The sequence below is a fragment of the Alligator mississippiensis genome, chromosome 5 (genome assembly GCF_030867095.1).
Source record: "Alligator mississippiensis isolate rAllMis1 chromosome 5, rAllMis1, whole genome shotgun sequence".
Lineage (NCBI taxonomy): Eukaryota > Metazoa > Chordata > Crocodylia > Alligatoridae > Alligator > Alligator mississippiensis.
In genome coordinates, this window is record NC_081828.1 from 149,565,017 (window position 1) to 149,578,499 (window position 13,483).

General features: G+C 38.6%; 1 protein-coding gene across 12 annotated transcripts in view; it reads left to right on the plus strand.

The window, feature by feature from the left end:
- Positions 1 to 13,483, plus strand: part of ZNF385D (zinc finger protein 385D) — a 752,238-nt gene that overhangs the window by 622,132 nt on the left and 116,623 nt on the right. For all 12 annotated transcript variants that reach the window (XM_059728861.1, XM_059728862.1, XM_059728856.1 and 9 more), the window contains one exon: positions 7,711 to 7,873. In XM_059728861.1, the coding sequence (XP_059584844.1) occupies positions 7,711 to 7,873 (163 nt within the window). The remainder of the gene's footprint in view (positions 1 to 7,710; positions 7,874 to 13,483) is intronic.

Consider the following 13,483-nt stretch of genomic DNA (forward strand, 5'->3'; position numbering starts at 1 on the left):
GTAAGAGTGTTCACCACTCATCTTTTACCTTGATGTAGTTGCCATTAAGAGACCTATCCTACCTTCATCAAATAAATGGCTCAACTGCCTTTAAGTTTGGAGGGACTTGGGCCAGAAACAAGGGAAACATGAAGATTAAGGCTGTAGTTGTACAATCACACAGGCAAGTTTATGCAAAGCATGTCTCTGCATGCAAATCTAGTTGCAGGATGAGGTCTCCAAGAGCCTGGGCTCTCAGGGGTAAAATTCACTTATCCTATAATCATGGAGGCATACATCATTTAAAGAACTTTTTATATCAGTGTTGCACGTAGAAAAATCAATGTGTTGGTAGCCTACAGCTCATTTCTCCTACCTTTTTCTCATTCTTATTCTTTGAAGTGACTTTTGTTAGAAGGAGCTTAGTGAGAAGGAGAGAAGAGATGGGGATACAAATGGTGATAAGACAGCGAAAGATGGAAAACTGGAGGGAAACTGCAGTAATGGTGATGAGAAAAGACTGTTAAAACAGGATATGAGGTTTACTTTTTGTCTCTATCAGTGCACGTCTATCATGATGTTAAGCACATTACATTATTGTTGGAATGAGGCCTGAAGAACATTGCTTGAAAGGTGTGATTTACAAATGTATATTATACAGCTGAACAAGCTTCTGCTGCAGACTCCTATGTAGATACGAGGAATGTAATTGTAGGAAAATGCTTTTGTCTGGATAGTTTACAATATTTCATTTCTTTCCCATCACATTTTACTCAGTGTAATTTGTTTGGTAATGTGATGCCCTTCTGGCAATGGTGGTACAATAGTGCACATAAAGCAAACGCAATCAATTTGGGTTGTGATAACATGTTTATTATTAAATTGATCAGTGTTGTACCTAGGTATATTGGATGTCAATTTTTGAAAAATATTTCCTTTGAGTTTATAAAAATATACACAGTTTGGAAATGATTAAGTTAACGCTTAAGTTTATCTGCTAATTCATTTTGGGCATGTTCATACTAAATAATGATTAGGAAAACCTCTAATAAATTTAAACAAAAAATAAAACTAGCACAAATTATTTGTTCTGTCAAAGTGTTTTAAGGTGATCTGTACTACTGAGATGAATAGGATTTTTTTATAAACACTTTTATCAAAAGTGATTTATTATATGGTACTTTACTGCCTAGCTGATCTTGAAATAAATTCATGTAGAACAGGTTCTGCCCACCTGCAATCATTTCCAAGAAAGACTAGAGATCTCCTGTTTTAATATTTCAGCTTGATACTATAAAATGAATATGATTTCTTGTAGTGCATTGTCATTTCATGCTAGTATTATTTGACATGAGTCTGATATTGCACCATTGGTTAGGTCATGCATGTTATCTGAGAGTGGCATGGCTTCATAGTGCCAAAAGCACCGATTTTATCAAACTCTGAAGCCATGACAAGGCAATGAAATATTAAACTATATATTTACAGGGGGTGGGGTGTGTTGATCTTGGAAATAAAGACTTTAAGAATTATTTTGGGTGGTGAAATCACAATATATTTTGTAGCAGAGAAAAAGCCTTTTCTCATTGTACTTAGTTTTCTACTACTGATTTAGGTGAGAAAGAACAGGTACAGTTTCTCAAGGAGAACAGACCTCCACAGAGACTATCAATTAAAAACAAGCACTACTTCTTTTAAAATACACAAAGTGGCTGAAATTCGTCTGTCAAAGCCCCTTCCATTTATTTCAGTTTGTCCCGGACTTCACCCCCTTTTTTCTCCAGTTCACCTTCATTTTCTTTTAAGAAATGTCACAGCAGGATTCTCTCATCTGTATATAATGATGCAATCACTTATTCAGTCATCTGACACAATTCTGCATCATTATTTACACACACACACACACACACACACAAGACCTTAATCCCTTCCTTGATTATATTTATTTTTTTATAGTTCTATATAATATTCTATAGCAATTGCATTTGACAATCTATCTCGTATTTAGAGTCAAGCTTTAAGGAAATGCCATTTGAGTAGTGAAGCTTATTTGACTCTGCTCAGATTTCAAAGACATGATTCATTGAGGTGCTGCTATCAAATTTTCTAGTGACATGCTAATACGAATATTTATGAATTCATTTCCATTTTCCCCCCTGACTTCCTCCTGCAAGAGAAGACAATGACAACTTTTTGAGGGTTCCAGCTTAGTAGCAAAATTTCAATGTGAGCTAATTTGGGGTTGGTTAAATGCTTATGGAGCAATCTGTCTGCTCCCACAAAGAACTATCATTAACCTGCCAACTATGGTTATCCTGAAACAGCCTTCATATCCCGACAGAGAATGGAGATTTACATTCTGAAATAAAAAAGACATAAAAATCTGCTGTAAGTATACAGTGGGTAAACTGGCAGTGTTCTGTGGGAAGCTAGTAATGGACAATTCTCCACAGCAGCTATCGTACTTGTAAATTTAAGCAATGTGTTTCTATCTGGAACAATTTCATTCGTATATTTTAGAACACTGAAAAGATTACAAAGTCCCATTCATAGTCTCATCATGCATCCCTTGTGCATCCAACACCCCTCCTCACTTTGCTGGAAGTCAGGCTTGTGGAGTTGTAGATTTCATCTGCTATTTAGTTGCCCATTTGCTCAGTCATGCCAGATCATTCTGTAGTTCTTCGCAGTCCGCCTTGGTCTTCATCACTTTAAATAATTTTGTGGTCCACAAATTTGGCCACCTTACTACTCATTCAGTTTCCCAGTTCATTTATGAGTAATTTAAATAGCACTGGTCCCAACACAGATTCCTGGAGGACCTCTTCTTTCCATCTTGAAAACTGATTATTTATACTCACTCTTTGCTTTCTATCTTTAAGCCAATTTCTAATCCATGAGTGGACATTCCCTGTGATCCTGTGACTAAGATAAGAACCTCTGACTGGGGACCTTATCAAAGGCTTTTTTGGACATCCAAATATATTATGTCAACTGGATTACCCTGATCCACCTGCTTATTTACACCCACAAAGAACTCTAATGTCTGGGACAGAAGTCTCATAAACTGGTTTGACCGAAATCAGTTAAGTCTTATACTACCTTCAACCAGGTTTATTTTAAACCCATTTCAGCCATTTTGAAACTGGTTTGTATGCACTGAGCTTCTGTTCTGTTACAGGTTTAAGCCAGTTTCTGATCATTTAAACCAGTTTATGTATAACTTCTGTTTCTAGCCTAATAGGTTGGTGAGGCATGATTTCCCTTTGAGAAGCCATGTTGATTCCTCCCCAGCAAGTCATATCCATCCATGTGCTGGACAATTCCATTTTTTATTCTTCTTTCTACCAGGTATCCAGAAACAGACGGTATACTCACCAGTCTGTAGTCCCCTTTATAACCTTTTTTAAATACAGGAGTCACCTTGGCAACCCTTCAGTCCTCTGGAGCTGAGGCTGTTTTTAGTGATAGATTGCATATTGCAATTTGAAGTTCTTCAATTCCTGATCTGAACTCCTTCAGGACCCTAAGGTCTTGGTGGTCTTGAGGCCATGAGGTCTTGGTGATCTGCTACTGTTTTGTTTATCAGTTTCCTCTACAACATCAGCTACTGAAACCTCAGTTTGGATCAGCTCCATTGACTTGTCCCTAGAGAAGAGAGGATCTGATGACAGAATTTCCCTAACATCTTTCACAGTGAAGAATGCCTTTAGTTTCCTGACAATGGCCCTGTCATCCTTTAGTACCTCTTTTACACTCCGATCATCTGAAGGCTCAACTGACTCTGTGGCAGGTCTTTGGCTTTTAATTTACTTAATGAATTTTTATTGTTACTTTTCATGTCTCTAGCAAGTTTCTCCTCAGATTCTTAGTTTGTCTTATTATGGCTTTACATTTGATTTACCAGAGTTTATGCACTTTTTTATTTCCCTCAGTAGGATTTAACTTACACTTTATGAAAGAAGCCTTTTTTTCCGCTTAGTGCCTCTGCAACTCTGCCATTAAACCATTCTGGCTTTCTTTTGGTCCATTTTTTGCGATATGCAGTTGCTCTGTGCCTCTAATATGTTGTTTTTAAGAAGTTCCCATGCTGCTTACAAGTTCTTCATCTCCTTAGGGGGCCCTTTTAACTTCTTTCTGGGTACATCTACATAAGACATTTACTATGCAGTAGACTAATTAGCTATGCAGTAAATGTTTCAGCATCTACATGTGCACCCCTATTAAGGCTGTAATAAACTAATTTACTCCGTAGCAGGATAGTACTTGTATTTACAAGTACAAGTGCTATCCTCCTGCAGAGTAAAAAACTCATAGCAGTCCAGTGTAGATGTTACCCTGCTCGGCAAGGGCATGAGGGTGCTTCAGTGCAGGGGCTGCCTGCTTACTAGCCCTACAATGAAGCACCCTGTGCCCCAGGCAGACCCTCTGCAGCACGATAAGCTGAGGGGAGCCATGCTGGGTTGGCAGGCTGACCCCCCCTGGGCTCCCTGCCAGCTAGGGCCACTCTGACCCAGCTCAACATGCTGTGTTCAAATGGCAATAAACTCTGGAGTTTGTCGCTTTGGAGTTTATTGCTCCCAGGCATATGTTCAAACAGTGTACCTGGGAGCAACACATTCCAGAGCAATAAGCTCCAGAGCTTATTGCTTCACATTAATTGCACATGTTGATGCACCCTCTAACTAGCCTCCTTATTTCTGTGTAGTCTTCCTTTGTTAAATTAAAGGGTACTGTGATAGATTTTCTTCTTGTCTCCCCTCCTACATGGATGTCAAACCTAATTGCATTGTGGTCACTATTGCAGAACGGCTCAGTAACACTTACCCTTTGCACCAAACTCTGTGCACTGCTTAGGACTAAGTCCAGACTGGACTATCCTCTTGTCAGTTCCAGGACCAACTGCTTCAGAAAGCAGTCTTTTGTAACTTCAAGAAATTTGGTCTGACGTTAGACTGACCCAGTCATTTGTTAATAGTCGAAGTCACCCATTATTTCTGTGTTTACTGGTGTCACAGCCTCTCTCATTTCCCTTAGCATTTCTAGTTCATTGCTGCTGTCCTGATCCGGGAGTCAATAGTGTATCTCCAGACATACATTTTTCTATTTAAACCCAGAATTTCTATCCACCGAGATTCTATGGTGCCTTGCATATCAGTTGATTCAATAAAGTCTTTGATGTGGAATTCCTCTCCCCCACCAGTATGACCGACTCTGTCATTCCTTTGTAATTTGTATCCCAGCATTACAGCATCCCATTGATTTTCCTCATTCCACCATGTTTCAGAGATACCTATTATGTCAATATTATTACTTAATGCTGAACATTCACGTTCCCCACCTTTCATCTTAGACTTTTAGCATTAGTATAAAAGCATGTATACATTTTATTCTTGCCTGGTTAACTACTTCTGTGTGACCTTTTATTATCCCCAATTTTTCTGGTTTTACCCCTATAGGGTGTGTCAATTCAAACTGTATGCTGTTCCACACCTGTCAGTCTTCCCCTATTTTTAGTTTAAAGCTGCTCAAGCATCTTTTTAATATTATGTGCCAGCAGTTTGGTACTATATTGACTCAGGTGGAGACCATTACTTCTGTACAGGCTCCCCCTGTTCCAAAAGGTCCCCCAGTTCCTAATAAATCTAAACCTGTCCTCCCTATACCATCATCTCAGCTGCACATTAAGACTAGAGCTCTGCCTGTCTAGCTGTCCCGGTACATGGCACTGGAAGCATTTCAGAAAATGCTACCATGGAAGTCCTGGTTATCAGTGATGAAGGTCCCTGAAGAAGCTGAAAAGGGTATTTCCAATCCCAAAAGTAATAATTATAAGTTAAAGGCCAGATTCTAATAAGCGTCTTCACATTTCATGAATACAGTATAGTAAGTAAAGACATTCAGATATAGGCCTAACTGATTAAAATAGAATAGAATACATTTTAAATCTATTTTGGAGGCACAAATAAATCTGGCTGTAAACTCTAAAAAATAGACGTGGTGCAGTGGTGACATTAAGAATATACTGTATAGTTTCATTTTTAATGCAGTCATCTTAACCTGACCTTGGTCTTTCAGTTTAACAGAAATTAACATCTCTTAACTGTTCATATTTGGCTTACAGTATGTCTCCTGATGTTATGTGTTGGAAAATATAAAAGATGCATGACTGTGCTATTTCTGTTCAAATTGTTTCTAATTAATAACTTCACTGTCCAGTGTTCTTTCAATAAGGGTACCTATTATAGCATTAAAATGATATAGAGGACAGAAAACATGTTTCAACCAAACTGAATGATGCATTTAAAATTGTAGCATAGTTTTTTTTATGGATATGAAGTCTTTCTCTTCTCCCCCTTGTGTAAATTCTGTCACATCTTATGCATCCAGGAAGGAATTGTAGCTTTTAATCAGTGCTGAAAAATAAATAAATCTCAGGATAATATACTTTAGTGTTTCCTGGAATTCCTCCAGAAAATTCACCACAGGATAATGATAAAGTAAACACTGATGACTAGCAGGTCATAGATAATACCAGATATCCCACCCTGCAAGAGCAATTTAATAAGTTGACTGATTAAGTCATTTGAACTCAATCCTTTTAATACCATATCCAGTAAATTCTTGGTGTTTTAATTTCTTGTTGTGATTCAGCAGTACAATATACTTGACTCTTCACTCTAAAACAACTGAAGTTTGAGGTTTTTATAGAAGAGTTAGTGTTCTTTTTCTTTAAATGGGAAAAAAAAAATTGCTTATATTTAAAAATTGAAGGTTCATTAGCAAACGTTTGAGGAATGTAACATCTTATTCATTTAAAAACTATGGGATTGGTAGCCCTGTGTTGTATAACAGTTGTAAATCATCAAAAACATCCACAAACTCAACTCTATTTTTAATTGTATCTTATACATCAATACCATGCTTGAAAATATGCATGTAAGATAAATTAAATGAAGAGTTGTCACAATCAACTCTTAAAATAATATAGATTCAAGGTCCTTTAATGTTAGTGTAAAAATCTCAGTAGCAGCACATGTATTAAGATTAACTACATTAAATAACTGAAATGCACCTGGAAACACGATAAGCTTTGTGTAAGAGTCATGCATTGAAGGAATATTCCTTGTTTTGAATTTCATCAGGCCACCTTTTGGTAATAAGTAGGCTGAAGTATTCATTCTTTTAAAAGCCAGACAATTGTATGGCTGCTTTGTACTCACTTCAATTTTAGGTGATGTTTTCTTTTTGGACAGTCAGTCCTTGCTTTCTGTCTGAGAAGTTTCAGCTAACAGTGTTACATATAAACTATCCCTTGTAGAAACCTTAGGAAACACATGTAATAGGTTTTAAGAGCTCATATGCCTTCTAGCAAAAATAAATAAATCTTTCCATCATGCCTCCTGAGATTTTAAATTTTTATGGAATAGGAAATAGCTCTTAAGAGAGAAACTAACAAAGAAATTATATTCCAAGAATGACAGAGTAAAACGATATTATTCTGATTGGAAAGTAATATAGTGTGGCATAATAAGTATCCTATAGGGGTTGTATTAATATGGTTTTCACTGTTTCCTAAGCATCATTCTAAACATAATTTTCAGTTTGGTGACTGCTCGTATAGCATGAATGGTACCCATTATTGAAAGGTAGTCTGTATTTGTACTAATACAGAGAATGCCATTTTAGAAATGAGCCTGATTGCATGGTTCATTTTGTTCTCCTTTGTAGAGCCAGGCTGCGGCCCACTACAAAGGCACTAAACATGCCAAGAAGCTCAAAGCACTGGAAGCCATGAAAAATAAGCAGAAATCTGTTACTACCAAGGACAGCGCAAAGACTACCTTCACTTCCATCACTACCAATACCATCAATACCAGCTCTGACAAAACAGGTTAAGCAATAATCTTTGTTGGTTTTTTTTTTTCTTGTTTAACTCCATGTCTGTTTGGTTATGTGCTTGCCACATTGATTCATGCTTGATCCATCTTTCTGTGCAATATTGATTTTTTCCCTTCTTAATACACATGTGAGGGTAAGACAGCCATGTAACTGATATCCTTTTTGTGAAAGGAGGCTTGTCTTTCTTTTAGGTTAGAATGCACACATGGCTTGGTAATATTTACGGTGCGTGAAAATATTCAGCGTAAACTGATCTAAACCTTGTAGTTCGTATGCAGCATCTCTGTATAATCACCTATGGCACATTTGTCTTAACCACAAATAATGCAGCAAATTATACTAATTGTGTGTAGAAGCCTCTTATGACAGCATTGAGGCCTGATTGTCATAAGTTTCAAGCATTGCATTATTATTTTAAATGGATGTTGCATGATTTTTAGCTGAGTAATAGCTGCATAACCTCCACTCCATATAATCAGGTAAGTGTTATTGATGTCAATTATTCTGCTTAAATGAGTCTTCAGACTGAAATAATGTCCTTTAAATTATTGCTTGGGTATAGGGCTTTTTCCTTGAAACAAAATCCATGTATTAGGTGAATTCAACAGGATTCAATTAACCTTGGCATTTGTAATAGGAGAACATTGTACTGGAAGCTTTCAAAGGAAGGGCGTAAGTTTAAATAAATGTTAGAATACAGAATAATTTATAATATAGACTATATAAGGGTATTAGTTTTTATAAAATATGTCTACAAGTTCCCACAAAATGATTGATCCTATAATTCTCTGTTGGAAGACGCACAAGTTACGTACACAAAATTTACCAAAAAAAGAACTGTGTGTGATGAGAAACCACTGTTTCTTCCTGTTACTTCTCTGGTACAAATTCTCTTATGTCAGTGACTTAGGCATTGTAATGATAAAGGTACAAACTATCGGAAGCATTAAAAAATATATAAGTATTGTACAAATGCATGCTGTATTTTTGTAAGGTCTTTGTCAGAAGTTATATGGGATAGACAGCATATGTAAAGATTTGAATACTAGAAATGGTTTAAAAAATCTTGTTGCATCTTAGATATTTCTACCACCAAAATGTAGCCAGTTTTCCTCTGTGAAACTAAAAGCATTTAAGTATGGCATTCAAGTAACTTACTTAAGTAAGTAAGTTAGAGGGGAGGTACCAATATTTAATTACCAAAAAGGAGAGACCCAAAACATCCATTATTTCATATGTTGAGTTTCTCTTCTTGTTAATTGAATAGTCTGTTGAGATGTGAGAGTAGTGTTTTACAAAGAAATGATTCATTGCTCATAAATGATCTAAAGACAGCAAGAGATGTCTTAATGTGCAGAAATAAGAAAAAAGTGAAATAATTTAAATTTAAACTTTATTAAAAAGCTTTTCACTTTGTTGTTGTTTGAGGTTGACTTATGTATTCAGGGAATGATTCAAAGCAATCAAAGTTAACATGAGTCTTTTTGTTGACTTCACTGAGCTTTGAATCAAGCCCCTCTTAATAAACAACCATTTATCTGAGCTCTATGCCATGAATCTATGTTCATATCCATCTATAGCAAAGTAAACAATACAGCAATGGTTACATTGGAAAGCACTGGACTGACATTGAGTTCCTTTAATTCTTACATAGCTTATTAGAGATATTCCATAAATTAGGCTTCTGGCAGACATTACATTTAAGATGTGATTAACCTGTTAGTCTCACCATAAATAGTAACCCTGCCACTCATTTGGGAAATTCATGGTGTGACAAAATGGGAAATTAGCCACAAAAATATTCTACAAAATATATGTAATCCTTTTGTGACTGGTTTGCATTGTGCCTTAAATTGAACATGTGGCATAGTGGCATTTCCATGCAGTCTGATATCAGCTACACGGAGGAGCTTGATTGATAGTTCCCCTCTTATTGACAGGCTGACAGCCATATGGTGCATCCAGGCATGGGGCAGCACCCTGCTTATCTCAACTTGTTAACTCGAGGGGAGTTAATTGGCTAGCCAGAGGTCCCTGTGACCTAGCATAGTACTTGCCATGTCCTGTGGATCTTAGGGGAAAGGTTCTGATGCTGGGTTGCAGAGAGCACTGCACTTTCACATGACCAAGCTGCTCCTAGGGAGCTGTTGAGCAAGGCACTTGATGTAGTCCAGTGCACAGGGTCCCTGGAATCAGGGTGAAGTTCCCCAGTCCCAGGGTCCCCATGTACCAGGAACTTTAAAAATTTCACGTACAACTGGGCTGAACACAGATTTTCCACCATCCTGGTGCACAGGGCTCTGGATTCTGGGGCTGGTCCAAATTGTCAGTCCCAACACAGGACTACACTGGAGTCCTGAACTGACCCCAGTGTGGTCCCAGGAATAGGAATGACAATCAGCTAATTGTTGGTCCCTGTTTTTGGATCACACCAGTTCTCACCAGACTGTGGGCACCAGCTTTCATCATGATCCCAGGTTCTCCCTGCACAGACAAGTAGTAACAGCTAGGGCTGTGCAAAGCTTCGGGTGGTGATTCGATTCAGAGGAGATTCAGCCCGATTTGTTGGCTGAATCTCTGAATCTGAATTGAATCAGGGGACCAATGAAAAGGTTTGAATTGATTCAAAGCTCTCCAAATTGATTCAGAAAAGTTTCAGAGAGCTTCAGTGATTTGGGCAGTCCTTGCCCACTGCAGCAGGGAGCTGAACCCGGACTCTGAGCTGGTAAGTAGGGGGTGAAGGAGGGGAGACTGGTGGAGCAGGGAGGGGACCATGGGGGGGGCCCTGATAGGCCCCATCCCAGCCCCCCGCCCGAGCACCCTCCAACCCCCGCCCGCTCCCCCAGCCCCCGCTCATGGCTGCCCTGCCTGCCCCAGGTCCCGGGCCTTTAAAAAAAAACCTAACTCACCAGCTGCTGCAGTGACCTCAGGATCACCCCCCTGCCAGGTAGGAGCCAGTGAGTGTGGGTTGTTTTTTTTTCAAAGCACTGGGTGCTGGGGCCTGGTGGGGCGGCCTTTGAGAGCAGGCAGGGGATGGGGCCTGTGTGATTCAGAGATTCAGCTGATTCAGCAGCAGCCAAATGTCCAAATCAGATTCAGCTGAATTGATTTGGGACAATGATTCAAATCACCAAATCAATTCAGCTCCGCAATTCAAAGAGGATGTGGAGAAGCTTCAGAGAGTGCAGAGGAGAGCCATGCACATGATCAAAGGTCAGGAAAACAGACCTTATGATGAGAGGCTGAGAGCCATGGGACTCTTCAGCCTGCAAAAGCGCAAGCTCAGGGGTGATATGGTGGCCACTTACAAGTTTATCTGGGGTGCTTATCAGGATCTGGGGGAACATCTGTTCACCAGAGCACCCCAAGGGATGACAAGGTTGAACGGTCACAAACTCCTCCATGACCATTTCAGGCTGGACATAAGGAAGAACTTCATTGCTGTCCGAGCCCCCAAGGTTTGGAAGAGACTGCCATCGTAGGTGGTTCAAGCACCTACTTTGAATGCCTTCAAGAGACATTTGGATGTTTATCTTGCTGGGATGCTACGATCCCTGCTGACTTCCTGCCCCTGGGGCAGGTGGCTGGACTCCATGATCCTCCGGGGTCCCTTCCAGCCCAAATGTCTATGAATCTATGACATCGAATCACTGTCCCCCGAATCAGCCAAATCCGAATCCAAAGCGAATACTAGCTGCTTCGCACAGGCCTAGTAACAGCGCAATAGGGACTGATCCCAGATCTCAAAATTTCACATCCTGCCATGTATATATGTCCTGGCAAAATTATCGGGATCTGGGAAAAGATCCCATAGTGCCATTAAATGAACATGTGCCATGGGCCTTAGGAACACAGTTTACATTTTGATTTTGAAAATGGATATAATTTCTGAACAGAGATTTATAATTCCATAGTCCTATCTTGATATGCCAAAGTCTCATTCATGGCCCAAATTCTGCACAAACATAAGCAACTGCATAACTAGACTCCTGTGAGTGTTGAGCCCCAGCTCAAGTTTGGGATCATGCCCGGTATGCAAAGGCCAATAAAGATACCAGGGGTGAAAATACAAAGAAGGTTTATTGCTAGCAATAAAAGGTGCGAGCGGAATAATTTCACATAACAAGCACACTAGATTACTATTTCTAAGCATCTTTTATACAGAAGTTTTTGAACCTTCATAAGCATCCTTGTTTGCTGATTAGTTATAAAGGAGTGACGCAAGGAGTTTTTTACTGAGCATGTCTCTATACCTGTGTTTTAGCCATGTATCTCATTTACATACATGTGTGTTTCATTAGCATACTTTTTCCCCACCTAGGGGCATGATTTTTAGTATTTTAATGAGCTCTTTAACCCAGTACCCTGGCTTCTGCCTTAGTTTTCAAGCCCCCTTTATCTAGGACTGTCTCCTCCTTATCATCGCAGATGGGCATTCGTCCCATAACATTCTCTTTTGCTTCGTCTCTGAGTAGTGGTTTCTAGGTCACTCCTTACATGAGAAGAACCCTCGTATCTATAGTGCTACTGACAGAAATAGAATTGAAAATATTTAAGCCTTTGCACGAGTGAGGGCAATGTTGCTATACCAGTAGCCAAAGAATTGAATGTGAGAAAAATCTGTGCAAGATTTATCCTAGTTTTTTTGTAATTCTTAGTGTATTCAGAAATTGTGTTGTGCATTTGTGTTTGTGGGTTTTTTAAATAGTTTCCCACATATACCTAGTTTGTGGAATCTCCCAATTTCATATGCTTTCAAAGCATTTTCCATAAAATAGAAACATTTGAAAATGTGTATTTTTTCAACAAAAACCTTATTTTCAAGCAAAAGCCATAACATTCCCCATTTTCCCCATTTACATCACTTTATAAAAAAGGAAAAAATAATGCAAATACCTCATTTTTGGAGGTTTTGGAATTTTATTTAAATTGTTTTTGCATATTTAGTCAATAAATTGCTAGTGCTTAAGACCCATATCTTCCTTGGATATAAATCATTCCAATGATAAAACGGTGTGTGTGTAAAATTAAATATATCCATAGATGTTTTGAGGGTAGAGGCCTAAGGAAAGAAATATATTAATTGTCTTATTACATTCAGAAAGTCTGCAGTGTGAACAAGAATTAGCCATAGAGACATGTAAAAGGGAAGAAAAAGAGGAAAAAGAAAAAAGTACTGATCGAAAGATCTCATTCTAGAAATACTTCTGTGTCCAATGGATGTTGGCTTGGTACAATAAGACAAAAACTAAGATGGCAGGGAACATAGCAAGGTCAATTGAAAAGAAGGCCAAACTAATCATAGTTACTTTCACTAAATATCAAGAACCCTCCTTCAACTGTTGACATTTAAAGGCATGATTAAATAAGAAGTCAATACATTCACCATTCCTTTTGTCTTACAAGGCATAAGTCAAAGGTAGCCCAACCACGATCATCTCTGGACACTTGAAGCCCAGTTTTGCTTTCAATTATATCCAGTGGAATTTCAGTTCCTGTGAATTTGCATTGATGTGACTTAGAGCAGAACTGAATCCTTGGTCTTAAGCAGCACTAGGGAGAAAGCATCACCCACAAGAGCAAAAAAGTATGATGCTTTTGG